Source organism: Uloborus diversus, chromosome 9 (genome assembly GCF_026930045.1).
Source record: "Uloborus diversus isolate 005 chromosome 9, Udiv.v.3.1, whole genome shotgun sequence".
Lineage (NCBI taxonomy): Eukaryota > Metazoa > Arthropoda > Arachnida > Araneae > Uloboridae > Uloborus > Uloborus diversus.
Window position 1 is genome coordinate 139,382,527 of NC_072739.1, and position 12,964 is coordinate 139,395,490.

The 12,964-nt window shown below is 32.4% G+C and overlaps 1 protein-coding gene across 1 annotated transcript in view; it reads right to left on the reverse strand.

Moving 5' to 3' along the window:
- Nucleotides 1-603: 603 nt before the first annotated feature.
- LOC129230531 (muscle M-line assembly protein unc-89-like) overlaps nt 604-12,964 on the reverse strand; it is a 63,420-nt gene continuing 51,059 nt past the window's right edge. Inside the window, exons 20-22 of the mRNA XM_054864935.1 lie at nt 12,760-12,933; nt 5,318-5,422; nt 604-799 (exon numbers count right to left, since the gene is read on the reverse strand). Coding sequence (XP_054720910.1) covers nt 689-799; nt 5,318-5,422; nt 12,760-12,933 — 390 coding nt within the window. The 3' untranslated portion in view covers nt 604-688. The remainder of the gene's footprint in view (nt 800-5,317; nt 5,423-12,759; nt 12,934-12,964) is intronic.

Consider the following 12,964-nt stretch of genomic DNA (forward strand, 5'->3'; position numbering starts at 1 on the left):
TAAAACTAGGATGTGGCCTAGGGTCAAAGGCTCTTGCTAATTGGGGGCCTCCAAATGACTAAAACTGTTTTATCAAATTGCAGAAATTGTGATGTATGACCATAAGCACGCCCCGAAAAAGTTCAGCTTAAGTCCCCCCCCCCCTCCGCCCGATATCTTGCTTGAGCAACCGCTTTTTCAATTTAATTAAACTGAATGAAAATAACGCTCAAACTTTTTCGGGCCCCTTCTGACTCCGCCTCCCCCCCCCCCTTCATGTTGCAGGGTCGTGTGGTAAGTAGTTACGCCACTGTTTCCTTGCCTCTTTGATAATAAAAGTTTACTTTGAATAAAAAAAGTTATTTTGAAATCTGGAGCCCTTTTCAAAATTGGGCCCCGACCAACAGCCGTCTTTTTCCCTCCTCCTTTGTACTTAGCTCTACAGGACTATTTAAGTATTAGATTTGCCTTGTCGGGAACAACACTCATACAGGGGTTTTTAATTGGATCAGTTGATTTATATTATCAAAAGTTTATTGTGCCAAATATTTGCAGGCAAGAAGTATGTTTTTGTAGTGATGTACGAATACAACAGACATGAAATATACTGAAGCATAACAAGCATTATAAAAGATTTATTTCTAAAAAAAAAGAGAGAAAGAAATATACATCTCATTGTTTTGTATATCTCAAAAAGTGAAACAAAATGCTATAAACAGGGCTGCTTTTCTGCTATTGGACGATGCAATTTTATAACATTCAATTTGGACAGATATTTATCTTTACAAAATTCATAATGGCTTTTGTTGATAAGACTCTCCTGAAAAAGAGAAAAAATGTACTCAGTACACAGTTAGGAGAGTTAAAGAAAAAACAAATGCTCCAAAAAAAAAAAAAAAAGAAATTGTAAATTCAAACATTCATTTTGACAATACTTAAATTATTGTTCATTCATTAATATTAAATTGTGGTTTATACTAAGGATACTGTAATGTAATTATACGTTACATTCGTCGGCCTCAACCAGTCAACCGGTGACTATCCGGCAGCTAACAATGTTGTTCTATGAGCCGCTCTGGTTGATCTACAAGTCGACTGCAACTTAAGCTCGTTGATTGAAACAATGTGACATTTTTGACCAATTATAAGTATTTTTCACCTGCGTGTTATTCGTCTGCGCCATGTGTACGCAAGTAACCGATGATCAATCGAAAGTGTTCGACGAAGCATTGGTTGGAGAGCAACCGGTTAGTAACCACCGATATCACAGCTGTCACGTGATCAACCGACTAGCAGCTACCAGTCGAGCGTAAGCTAAATGTAAAAAAGCAAATCAGATATCGGATTTTAAATTTGGGTAATAAAACATAGCTTTCTTGTAAATCCTCCAAAAGGCAGAGGGTAAATAACTCCATTCTTCCTACACTTGTTGTACATTTGTTTAACATTATTACACTATTACAACAATTGCAATTGTTAAATATCGTAGATTTATTTGTTCCAAAAGAGTTATTTGAATGGTTGATCATAAAAGATCGTGTATGAGAAAAAAAGTAGCTTAGTATTTTATTAGGTTTTCTTTTGTTGGGGAATTATCTACAACCCAGTATAAAGAATCACAAAACTTGCAAATTTGTTTCTCAGCCTAAAACTATTTATGCAGCTTGCTACTTTTGTGCTTCCTTACCATTGTTTCAAAAAATCATCTTTATGTATTACATATACAGCAAATCCCCGTTTAACCTGCAAGATCCCTAATTTCTCAACTATCAGTCCTAGATGCATACTTTCAACAGCAAAAATTGTCAAAATAAGGTGCAGAAATAAGATATTGAATGCTTGAAGCAAAAGAGATAAGTGAAAAAATATAAAATCTAAATTTTTATACAGTTTTTAGGTCCCCTAACCATTATTTAAGGAAATTATCTCCACTGAAAGATAAGAAGCTCAATGTTTTGTGACTTACACCACTTTACATTCACAGTCTGACAGAGACTATTTGGGGAGAGGGGGGGGGGGAGGCAATATAGCAGCTAACAGGGGTTTAATAGTATATGTGTGAAAGAATGTTTTTTTACACTGTACGAGCTTTTATCATGTGTTTCTACAAATCATAGTATAACATTTATATTTTTCAACACCAAAGTAAAATATAAGTATTGTTTTTTTACTTGGACAACCTGTTATCCTTCTGAAAGGACAATTATTTTCACTCTCATCCTCAACATGGTCCCTTATAATTTTGAAAACAAATATATTCTTGGGCTTTGGTCACAAATGTTACAAATGCTTTTGGTTAGAATTATTTTTGAATGGAGATTTCCCTAAATATAAGTTAGGGGACCTAGGGGCCGTATAAAAAAAAGATTTCGTATTTTTTCCCTAATTTTCTTTTCCTCTTCTAACTTTCAATATCTAAATTCTGTACCTTGTTTTGAGCATTCTTGCAATTAGAAGTATGCATCCAGGACCAATGGTTGTAAAAATAGTGGTTTCACAGGTTAAGCTGGGACATGCTGTATATTCATGCAAAGCAAGTTTTAAACATGAAATAAAGGATATACATTTCAAAAATTTTTCTTACACGAATTTTACTACCATTTTTGTCTAAAAATGTATTCTATAAACATAGCAACAATTTCCAAAAAAAAAAAAAAAAATTGCAAGATTTATAAGATTTTCAAAGTAATGTTGGAAGAAAAGTACAATTTTGCAGAAGGAAAAAAAGAATAAATTCAAAGCTTTGCAAACAATTACTATTGGACATTTCAGTAAAAATTAATGTCTTTAATTTGTAAACAACCTCTTGTGTGTACAAGTAAACTAAAGAGGAGTAGTTCTACGCAGGGTTCGAAAATATCATGATATTTTTGAAAATATTCGATATTTTGATATATATCGGATATTTTGATATGTATCCGATATTTTCAATTAGCACAAACTAAATTCTTCAAAATAGTAAATGCATCCTCAAATCACTCTTTAATTTCTTATATTATAGTTGCAATATGTAGACTTAAAATTAAAGTTTCTTTCATTATTTATATCTAATGTTTCATTATGAAAATTAAAATTCTATCAATTCTAATGGAGTTAATTAAGCATGAGCTATTTTACTCATTTTTCTTCTGTTAGCTACTTTTACACAGTTATATGACTCAGAAATAAAAAATATGCATAAGTCGGTGCACAGTCAGAAGACATTTTCTTTTTTTCTGAGCAATGTTTAAAATTTAATTAGGCACTTTTAATATAAATTAAAATTGCTACATTACTAATAATTTTATGAATATAAAATACAAGTAAAAATATATTATATTATTTTGTTATTATTAATGATGTATTATGCATCATAAAAATATAGTACATAACTTTTTGGTTATTTTGAATAATAAATGAACAATTTTACCATGATTAATATACTTTTTATATTGGAAATACCATAGTTGCAAATAGAAATATCAAAAATATCAAAATATCATATTTTCAAAATAAATATCGGATATATATTGTGATATATATCAATTGATATATATTTTGATATATATCGATTGATATATATTTTGATATATATCGATTGATATATATTTTGATATATATCGATTGATATATATTTTGATATATATCGATTGATATATATCGGCGAACCCTGGGTCTACGTCAAGTCTATTTTCATTACTGTAAAAGTAACACGCTGAACATTTAAAAAAACTTCTGTTTTGTTGCCTCAGGACTACAGTAAGTAGCATTTGAGCAAAGGCCTCACTGTTAAGGAGTAGATATGTTGAAAAATTCGGCAGTGGTCCAGTGGAGCAGTAACTACAAAATTTTCTTGGTTCGTACAAAACTTTAGTGGTTCAGTTTTGTGTTTTGGTTGCAAATAATAAAATATTAAAGATAAAAGAAAACAAAGTAGAATGACATATGGAGTCAATTAGCAGTTTTCAATAGACAAAAAACAAGAGGTAAAAACAATGTTAAAATCTGTAAAAATTTCTGAATCTATCTTTTAATCTTACTAAGAAAATCTAAACATCACAAATAAGGGCAAAAAATTTTTCAACGGTTGGACCGATGATGGACTTTTGATGGATTGATTCAAAAAAAATTTTTAAGCTAACAACTTTTGGAAGGATTTCAACTTCACCAGTCCCATGGACCACTAAAATTTATATTCTGCTGGCCCAATTAATGTCTCTGTGGTCTTGGATCAACAAACCACTGTTAATTTTGAGCCCTGTTGTTGCTCTGAGGTGACAATATATTTACTTGTTAGCAGTTTGAAACAAAAATTACCATTGCACAGACTAGTAGTACATAGACTTTTAATGATAAATAAGTTGAAAGTTATTTGTATAACTAAAAAAATAATAAATAATTTAAATTTACAAATAAATAACATTAGAGAAATCCATAAGCAAGTGTTGCATCTGAAAAGCCATTTTTAACCCCTGACACACAAAGGAAGAGGGTTATGAGTTTGTCAAGTCTGTGTGTGTGTATCTGTCTGTGGCACTCTAGTGACTAAACGATGGACCGATTTAGAAAAAAAATTGTTTGAAAGGAGAGTTGATCAAGAGTGTTCTTAGCCAGGTTGCATCTTCGGATGACGTTAATTACCAAAGATATTATTTAAAAACCTCTATAAGGTTTTTTGCGTTTTTTTAGTGAAAACATATCTAAAATTTAGTACCAAGTAAAGAGTTTTTTTCTGCGCCTGATAGAATGTGTTTGGAAATTCCATGTTACATAGAATTTGAATTATAACTTTTTTTAAAGCAGATTTTAAATATGGCTAAGCCTTGATTCAAGTGATTGGTAACCAAATTCATTGTTGTCCGACAAGGAAATTAAAAGCAATGATTTAAAATTTTTATCTGTTGCTAGTTTCTATTTGCTAACAAATAAAATACTTGTAACTGATTTTTAATAGTATATAAGGTTTTTAAAAGGATTTTCAATTATCCCTCTTGATTTTACATTTGCGACTCAATAAGTTTTGTTTTTAAATTTTTAATTTAAGACGATCACTTGTATTACAATAAAAAGCACACCTACAAGAACAAAGACTTGATTTAAAATCATGTTATTTTCTCTATATTACTCGTTAAAAAAATAAATAAATAAAATAAATACAGAAAAATGTTTTTTTTTTTTTTTTTCCAATCCAGTTAAGGATCTTTATATACTTTTTAAAAGTTCTTTTGAATGAAAAGAACTTGCATCACTTTGTTTTTTCAATAAGTTTTAATCAATGTAAGCGGAACTGAAAGTATACAAAAGATATTCTTAAACACAGCATTTGAAAATAAATATGGACAAATTAAAAATGACTTACTGAACACTCTGTGGAGCAATAGTACACAACACAACAGTAAAAGCAAGCACTGTTAGCAGGCCTAAGACAAACAGTACATTTGGCATCTTTAGGTACTGTCCATGGCTGAAAGAAAGTGCACAAATTACTTGAAAGCTGATGAAAAACTACAGAAGCTGACAATTTTATGCATGAAACATATCAGGAGACAAAATTATTTTACACAGTGAATCATATACTGTTTTTTTTTTCAATATTTTAAATGTTTAGCCATATTGACTTAATCTTCATTGGAAAATTAATAAAAGGGAAATCAACTTAAAAAAAAAAACTCCTTGTGTGCTACTACCTATTGTGTAATCTAGGGTTATAACTCATTTGATATTCGAATTGAGGCAGTGAGTAGCCAAAGATGTAAGTAGACTTTTGAATTTGCACTGAGTGATCTAAAAATATCCAAACTTTTTAAAGATGAAATGAAATAGCGTTGTAATATATTTTCAAACTAATAGTGGACTCGATCTGAACACTTCTAATGTGAACAACCCAATATTCTGAACACATTTTGATGGTCCCGGCAAAACACCATAGGCTTCTCATATATGAACATTCCAGTATTATGAATGCTATTTTTAACCCTGTTGAATTATTACTTCTATATACTGAACATATTTGTCCAAAATCTGTACTTGGGAATTCCTATGAATAAAATTGGAAAACCTGAAATACTTTCTCAATTTTATCACAATGATTGAAGAACATTAAGAGTATGAAGAGAGGAAGAAGAAAGATTATCTTCCTAGATATTGCTGCATTTCATAAAATCATTCAGCTGAGCAATATGAGCCTGACGTTTCTGCCACTGAACTGTGTATTTCAAGAATCCAACCATTCAAGACCTTTAAAGTACTATTACCTACAAGCAATATGAGGTTGAGAATCACCCAAACTTTTTCACTTAAACAATTAGATGATAACACGTACCCCCCTTCCATGAGAACACACAACGCCAAAACATATTAAAATTATTCTTTTTTTAGAGGTATTGTACCAATAATTGTATTGCCAATATTTTATAATTTGTAACATAAAATGTTTTAAATTAAAAGAGTAAAAATGAAAGAATTGCAAAAGTTTAGGTCCTACACTGAGTTTAATCAGACATTGCATTAGCTACTAATCCAAAATTCAGCACCTCTATCTCAACAACTGGCATAGCTCACTTGGCAAAGTACTGAACATAGTCCATTAATGCAAGAGAATATATATGCATTCATCATTCAGTCTCCCTCTATAATGACCACCCCCATAATCTGAGCACTTTTGTTCGGTCCCATGAGTGTTTAGAATAGAGAGAGCTCATTTTAATTATTCAAAATATGACCCATTTAACCCAATGCAACATTTTGAACTGTCAACCAATTTATCTAGAGTGCTTTTTGATTTGGTGCTCTTAATAAGCGCTCTTTAACTGTAGAGTCACAGCTGCTTGAATGGCTAGAACATCATAGTCAAGAGGTCCTCCAATGCACTTTTCAGAACAGAAAATAGATTTGTGTCTTCGATCAACCTCCGTATTCACTTAATCTTGTGTGTGACTATTTAATGTCCTTGACACCAAATGCTGCAACGAAAAGAGCTTTTGTGAGATGTTCCAGCTATTCAAGCAACTGTAACATAAGTACTAAAGAACATTCTTAAAATCAAATTTAAAAAGTCTATGGATGAATTAATTGACCTTTCAAAATGTAGTATTGAGTTGAATGGATCCTATTTTTGAAAACATTTTAAAGGTCTCTAACAGGACTGCTCTTGAGATTTTTTGTAGAAGGCATGATTGGATTTATAAAATTTCAAAGATCTAGGGCAGAAAGCCTCAAGTACATGTAACTAACAATTCTTAAAATGAATTCTCTACTTTCGTATATGCTACTATTTTAGTTGGTTGATTACACAGGCCTGCAACCAAAAAGTAATTACAAACCGATAGTCTTAGATTAGGTTATTGGATTATTAGATTTTTGGATGCTGATTTCCAGAAAAGTAGTCAACAAAATTCCATCACATATCAATTTTTCAGATATTGAAAATTTAAACTTTTGTTGCCCCACCATTAAATAGTGCAAAACTTAAGGAAAGGGATCAGCATTTAGTGTCTTAAACTGTTGTTATGGCAAAAGCTGAAGATTTTTCTATCTCAGAACCCCAGAAAAAAGAAACTATTTTTAAGTTAATATGCAAAATTTTTTTTTTATTCCAAAAACAACATTTTTTGTTCAAAAAAAAAAAAAAAAAAAGAAAAAGAAAAAAAAAAAAAAAGAAAAAAAAAAAAGCTCTAGTTTGATCTTTACTAGGGACTACTAAACTTACAAAGACCATCCTAGCCGACCCCAGAGCCTATTTCTGGCTGTCACTTTTGTGTTTGTATTTAAAATCATGCATTAAGTTTTGAAATCAAAGCTAAAAAACTCAGAATATCTGTAACTGGCAGATATAAAGTTGTTCTGAAAATTAGAACCAGACCATAAGCTACCAGCATCCTAAAAACCAAGTACAAACCACAATAGATTTTAATTGCTATATGCTTAATCATAAAGTGCTGCTTTATATGAAATAAGAACAATAAATACCTTCATTAGTTCACCATTCAAAGAATGCTCAAGACTTTTTGATTAGCAAAAATCTTAAGACTACTAAACATTTCGCCTCAGAATGATTTCAGTCAATGAAAGGAAATATGGTGACTGGTCTGAAATCCAACCAATACTCCAAATCGAAAAGACAATGCTTCAGAAGGTAATAGTAGCAACAGATCCTTAGGTACTAGCCTCCAAAAATTAAATGTATTATAGAGATCAATCACTTGCCACTAACCTAAAGTTCTTCTTTCTTAAGAATTATATTCATGTTGCTGCTATTTACAGCAAACATGAAGGAAAAGAGAATGTAACTTAAAAACTCTTTTATGGAAAGAGTTCAACTAAGTTCAATCTGCATTAAAAGGCAAAGACGTGCGTAGATCCATTATATCTTACACTATAACATCATGACAACACAATCAGACAACAATCATAGATTTCAATTGGGCAAAAAGTACGTGGAACATTGCTTCTATAAAGAGAATCAGCAGCAATTTAACTTTATATATGGCCAGCTCCAATCTAAAAAAGTTTCTAATTTCAATAAATTATTTACAATGCTTGCGTCACTAGGCTGTTTTTATGCATTCCTCAGAGGTGCTCAACACATACTAATCCAAAAAATGCAAGTTCAATTCACTGTTGAAAAGTACTTTTTCTAAAAATAAAACAAGCAGAACCTTGGTTTACAATACTGAGTACAGTGCACTCCAAAAGAAGCTAAAACAACAAAGGGTGTGATTTGTCCCAGCATAAAAAATAAGACTATTGGCACTGAAGAGCTATTTTGAACCAATAAAATGCATTGAATATTGTTCAATATACGTAATCGAGGTTTATAAAACTACTTCTTTTATCGTCAAGGCAATTCTACCGAATTAAGGTTCCAGTACTCGAATAAACCTATGACACAATTTCTCTTTCCCTATTAGCCAAATATGAATGAGGTAGATTTTCATGAAGTATTTTACTCAGCCTCCTATGAGCATAAATAGTCAGACATGCCATTACTTCATATCTTCTAACAGATCATCCAGACCGAATATCAAAAGGTTTCCTAATACTAACAATTTTCTACTGCAAGGAAAATCATGCTTCATGCTGAATTCAATATCAAAATGAAAAAAAAAATCTGGAATTGAGGTCATACGCAAATTTAACTTTCAAAGTTTTAAGATTTGCATAGTAAGATTTTTAAACCGAAAAATTCCCGACATTCGAAAATTATATACATAGGTAAATCTAAACATGCTTTCGCAACTAAGCATCTAAGATATTTACCTCCGATAGTTTTCCATCAGAGCTCTCACATGTGGATTCAGTCCTAGCTTCTGTGAAGGATTCTGTAAAAGTCAAAACAGAATTTAGACTACCCTTTTGAAAGCTTTCTGCGCAAGGCTGCTTAGATGAATTCAATCTGCTTGAGGCATGGAGGTGAAATTTCGGATCACTGAAGCTTATTAATTTTGGAAATGAATGTTCGTCTTGAGCCAACATCTGATCTTCAGAAATTTCGACAATTTCATTCACTGAGGTTGAAGAATTAGATGATGGTTTACGTAGACAAGGGTTGAGTGTGCCGAGGCTATTTTCAACCAAACGTGAAATTAATTCCAACTTTCCAGCCTGCATTTCCATAGCCGACTTGGTTTCGGAATCCGAAACGCTTACAGTTTGAATTAGTTTTTGATAGTTTAAGCATTCTTTTTTATATGCATTTAATAACTGAAATATTGCAGACTCATCTGCTTTAAACTGATTTTGTTTTTCTGGGTGCAAATTTTTTGATGTTGTGTTTTGCGATGCATTACTCACATCACTTAAAATTATACAGTCATCTTCAACACTATCAGAATCGACATTCTCCAGAGACGAAATTTCAGTTCGGTTACTTTCTGGTTTGGCTTCTTCTTTGTTAACTGTAGGACTTCTATTTAACGTTTCTTGTATTGAACAGTCTGAACTTGTGGTAATTTCAGGATTATTATTATGTGTGACAGCACAGTTTTCAATTGTTTCATTACATACCTGACTAGCACTCTTATCAATTAACATTGAACATTTATCACTTACTATCATGCATTCATTATCTGAGCTTTCTGAATTAGTATTCAGTGCTTCATTCACTGAGGTTGGGTTTTTCTTATTTGTGCAACCTGTTTTTTCACACTTTTCTTTTGCTAAGGCATCCATATTTAAACCAGTTTTAGTAAAATTTTCCAAATGTATTCTTGTTTGTTGATTACTGATAAATTCAGACCTTGTGCCATTGGGCATTGAACAAACATTTAAGTGATTAACAATTAGACAATCATCTTCTAAACTTTCAAAGCTCGTAGCCTCATGTGCTTGAAACATACACGTTGACGTTTTTGTTTTGTTGATAACATTTTTGGAGCTACTTTCAAAGTCATTACCCAAAGACTGAACATTAACATGATTTTGTGACTCATTAGTTTCAGAAGGAAGTTGCAAAATTTCACAATCATCTAGAGTTTCACTATGAGTTGGAGATTTTTCAGTTTCTAAGAGAAATTTCTTCTTCTTGAAATCTTGCGACTCGGAGCAAATCTCTTGCCCAGATGAAAGATTCACATCATCTTCTTTTGAAACATCAATGCAAATTTTATCTAGTAGTCGTTCACCTACATGGGATTCTTTAATTTTCACCCCATGAGCCGTAAATGCATTTTTACTTTCAGAACTTTCAGTTTGTTGTACTTGCAAATTTTTAACCTGATTGAATCTATGAGATTCCAAGGCTTTTATGTCCAAATTCTTCTCTGTCTGGGTTTTATGATGAAGAGCATTACTGACTGCAGCATCATCTTCGACTGATTTACTGAAATTATTCTCTCTTACGGAATCACTTTCTGCAGTTACACTAGTTGACTTTAAGCATTCCTTATTGTCACATGGGTCAGAAACCGAATCTTTCTTTCCTTCAGCTTTTTCACCAGGAATATTTGTAGTGTCTTTTACAAAGAAATCTATAACTTCTACGTCCGACTCATCATCGTTTTCAATTGCTTCAGAGTTCCCCAAATCAGCAAGGCTGGAACTTGCAGGATTCTCTCTCTCACTAGTATCCTTTGGCGGGTCAATTTTATCAGTTTTAGGGCTACTATCAGAGCTTGGATTTAAGTTTGACAGTTCTTGATCAGCACTGCTTATTGAACAAGACACATACATTTTGTTTAAATTGGAATCCCGATTACAATTTAATGCTTCTCTGTCAACTTCAATCAATGAGTTGGTATAACATGATTTTAAGGCATCAATGGTTTGCAATGAACTAGTTCTTTCAGAGTTTGTATCATGAGCAACAGAACTGTCAATCAACTTTTCATGAGCAACAGTACTGTCAACCAACTTTTCATGAGCAACAGTACTGTCAACCAACTTTTCATGAGCAACAGTACTGTCAACACAAAGAGCCTTTTGACACAACTTCGGTTCTTCAGATCCTTCATCTACAGTTTTTACTTTGCCAGCAGGAATGGAACAAAAGTCAACGATTTTAATACCGCAGGGACTATTATTGGAGCAATTTTTTTGATCTTCATTTCTATCATTCACAACCAGTGCATTTTTTCGATTATATTCATCGACAAAGTAAGAAAATTCCATTAAAAGGTTCTTTTTGGATACATCTTCATAATCAGGAATACTTTGCGGATTTATTGGATTACTGTCACTCATACTTAAATTTTCATGTTCAATGCTCGTTTTCGGATTTTTACTTATTTTCTTTATTTTACTGCTATTTTTTCTACGATTTCTTTTGCTATCTGAGACAGAAGAATTTGCTTTGTTATCAGTAATTGAATCTTGTTCCAGCGATACAGTACACTGGGGAAGCAAGGGGATAAATTCTTTTCCACTTTTTAACTCAATTGGTCTTTTGCTGTTGAAAATTCCTGCTTTAATTCTCTCCCTCATAATGAAATTTTGCACTTCTTCATCGTCAAGAGATTCATCCATGTAGTCACTGCCGGTAAAGCTGGAAAGGGCATCGGACAAATCGGAATAGCCGAGAGAGTTGGCATTTATTCTTTGAAGTTCACTTTTGATGATATTTTCATATTGGAAAAATGGATCTACATCGCATTTCCTTTGTAGTAACATCTTGTTTGGAACATCCTTACTCTTTTTAAGTTTCTTTCGAGATTTGGGACTAGTTTCAGCGCCTGAGGATGATTTTGAACCCGAACTTTTGCTTCTTTTTGATTGCTTGGAAGGGTATCTTTTGCAGTGTGGACCAAATGATTCAGATTCGGATTCTATAGCCACAGAATCATCGTCATTCTGATCAGAATAATCTAAACTCTTTCGAGATGAGCCTGTAAAAGCATTTTTTGCATCTTTGCTTCTCTTAACATGCTTTTGCTTGCTAAGAATACGTTTTTTACGAGCATTCTCGGAATTATCACTGGAATAAACCCTGGGTCTATCACAGCCATCCTCCGACTCGGAGCTCTCAATGTAAGATGTGGATCTGCTTTGTTTCAAATTGCGTGTTTTCCCAGAATTTTCATCTCCATCATGCAGTGATGTGAGAGCTTTATAAAGTAAGCTGATGTTTGAATTGATATGCGCTTTCTGTTTCGAAATGGAACTTTTACTATGAAATGATTGATAAGTCTTTCGAGATTTGGCCATCAGGGGGGAATCTTTAGGATCCACGGAATGTTTCGTAATTCTGGGTTTACGAACAATGTTCCGTTTTGATCCTGGTTCCCAGTCAGACGATTCTGATGAAACCTCAGAATTATCTGCTGGAGAGTCTGTTTCATAAGATGAACTATTGTTAAAATTACTCACCGGACGTGCTTCTTTGATTGTGTCATGAGTTTCTTCATACCTGACAGTTGGTTTTGTTTGGCGTATGAGATGTATATCGTGATATATGTCAAATAAATTGATTTCGTGAACAGGTTTCTTGTGCTCATTAGTAGGAGTTCTAGGAATTTTTGAAGATTGGGCAATATTTTCTTTCTGAAAAATAAAATATTAATTTTGATAAACT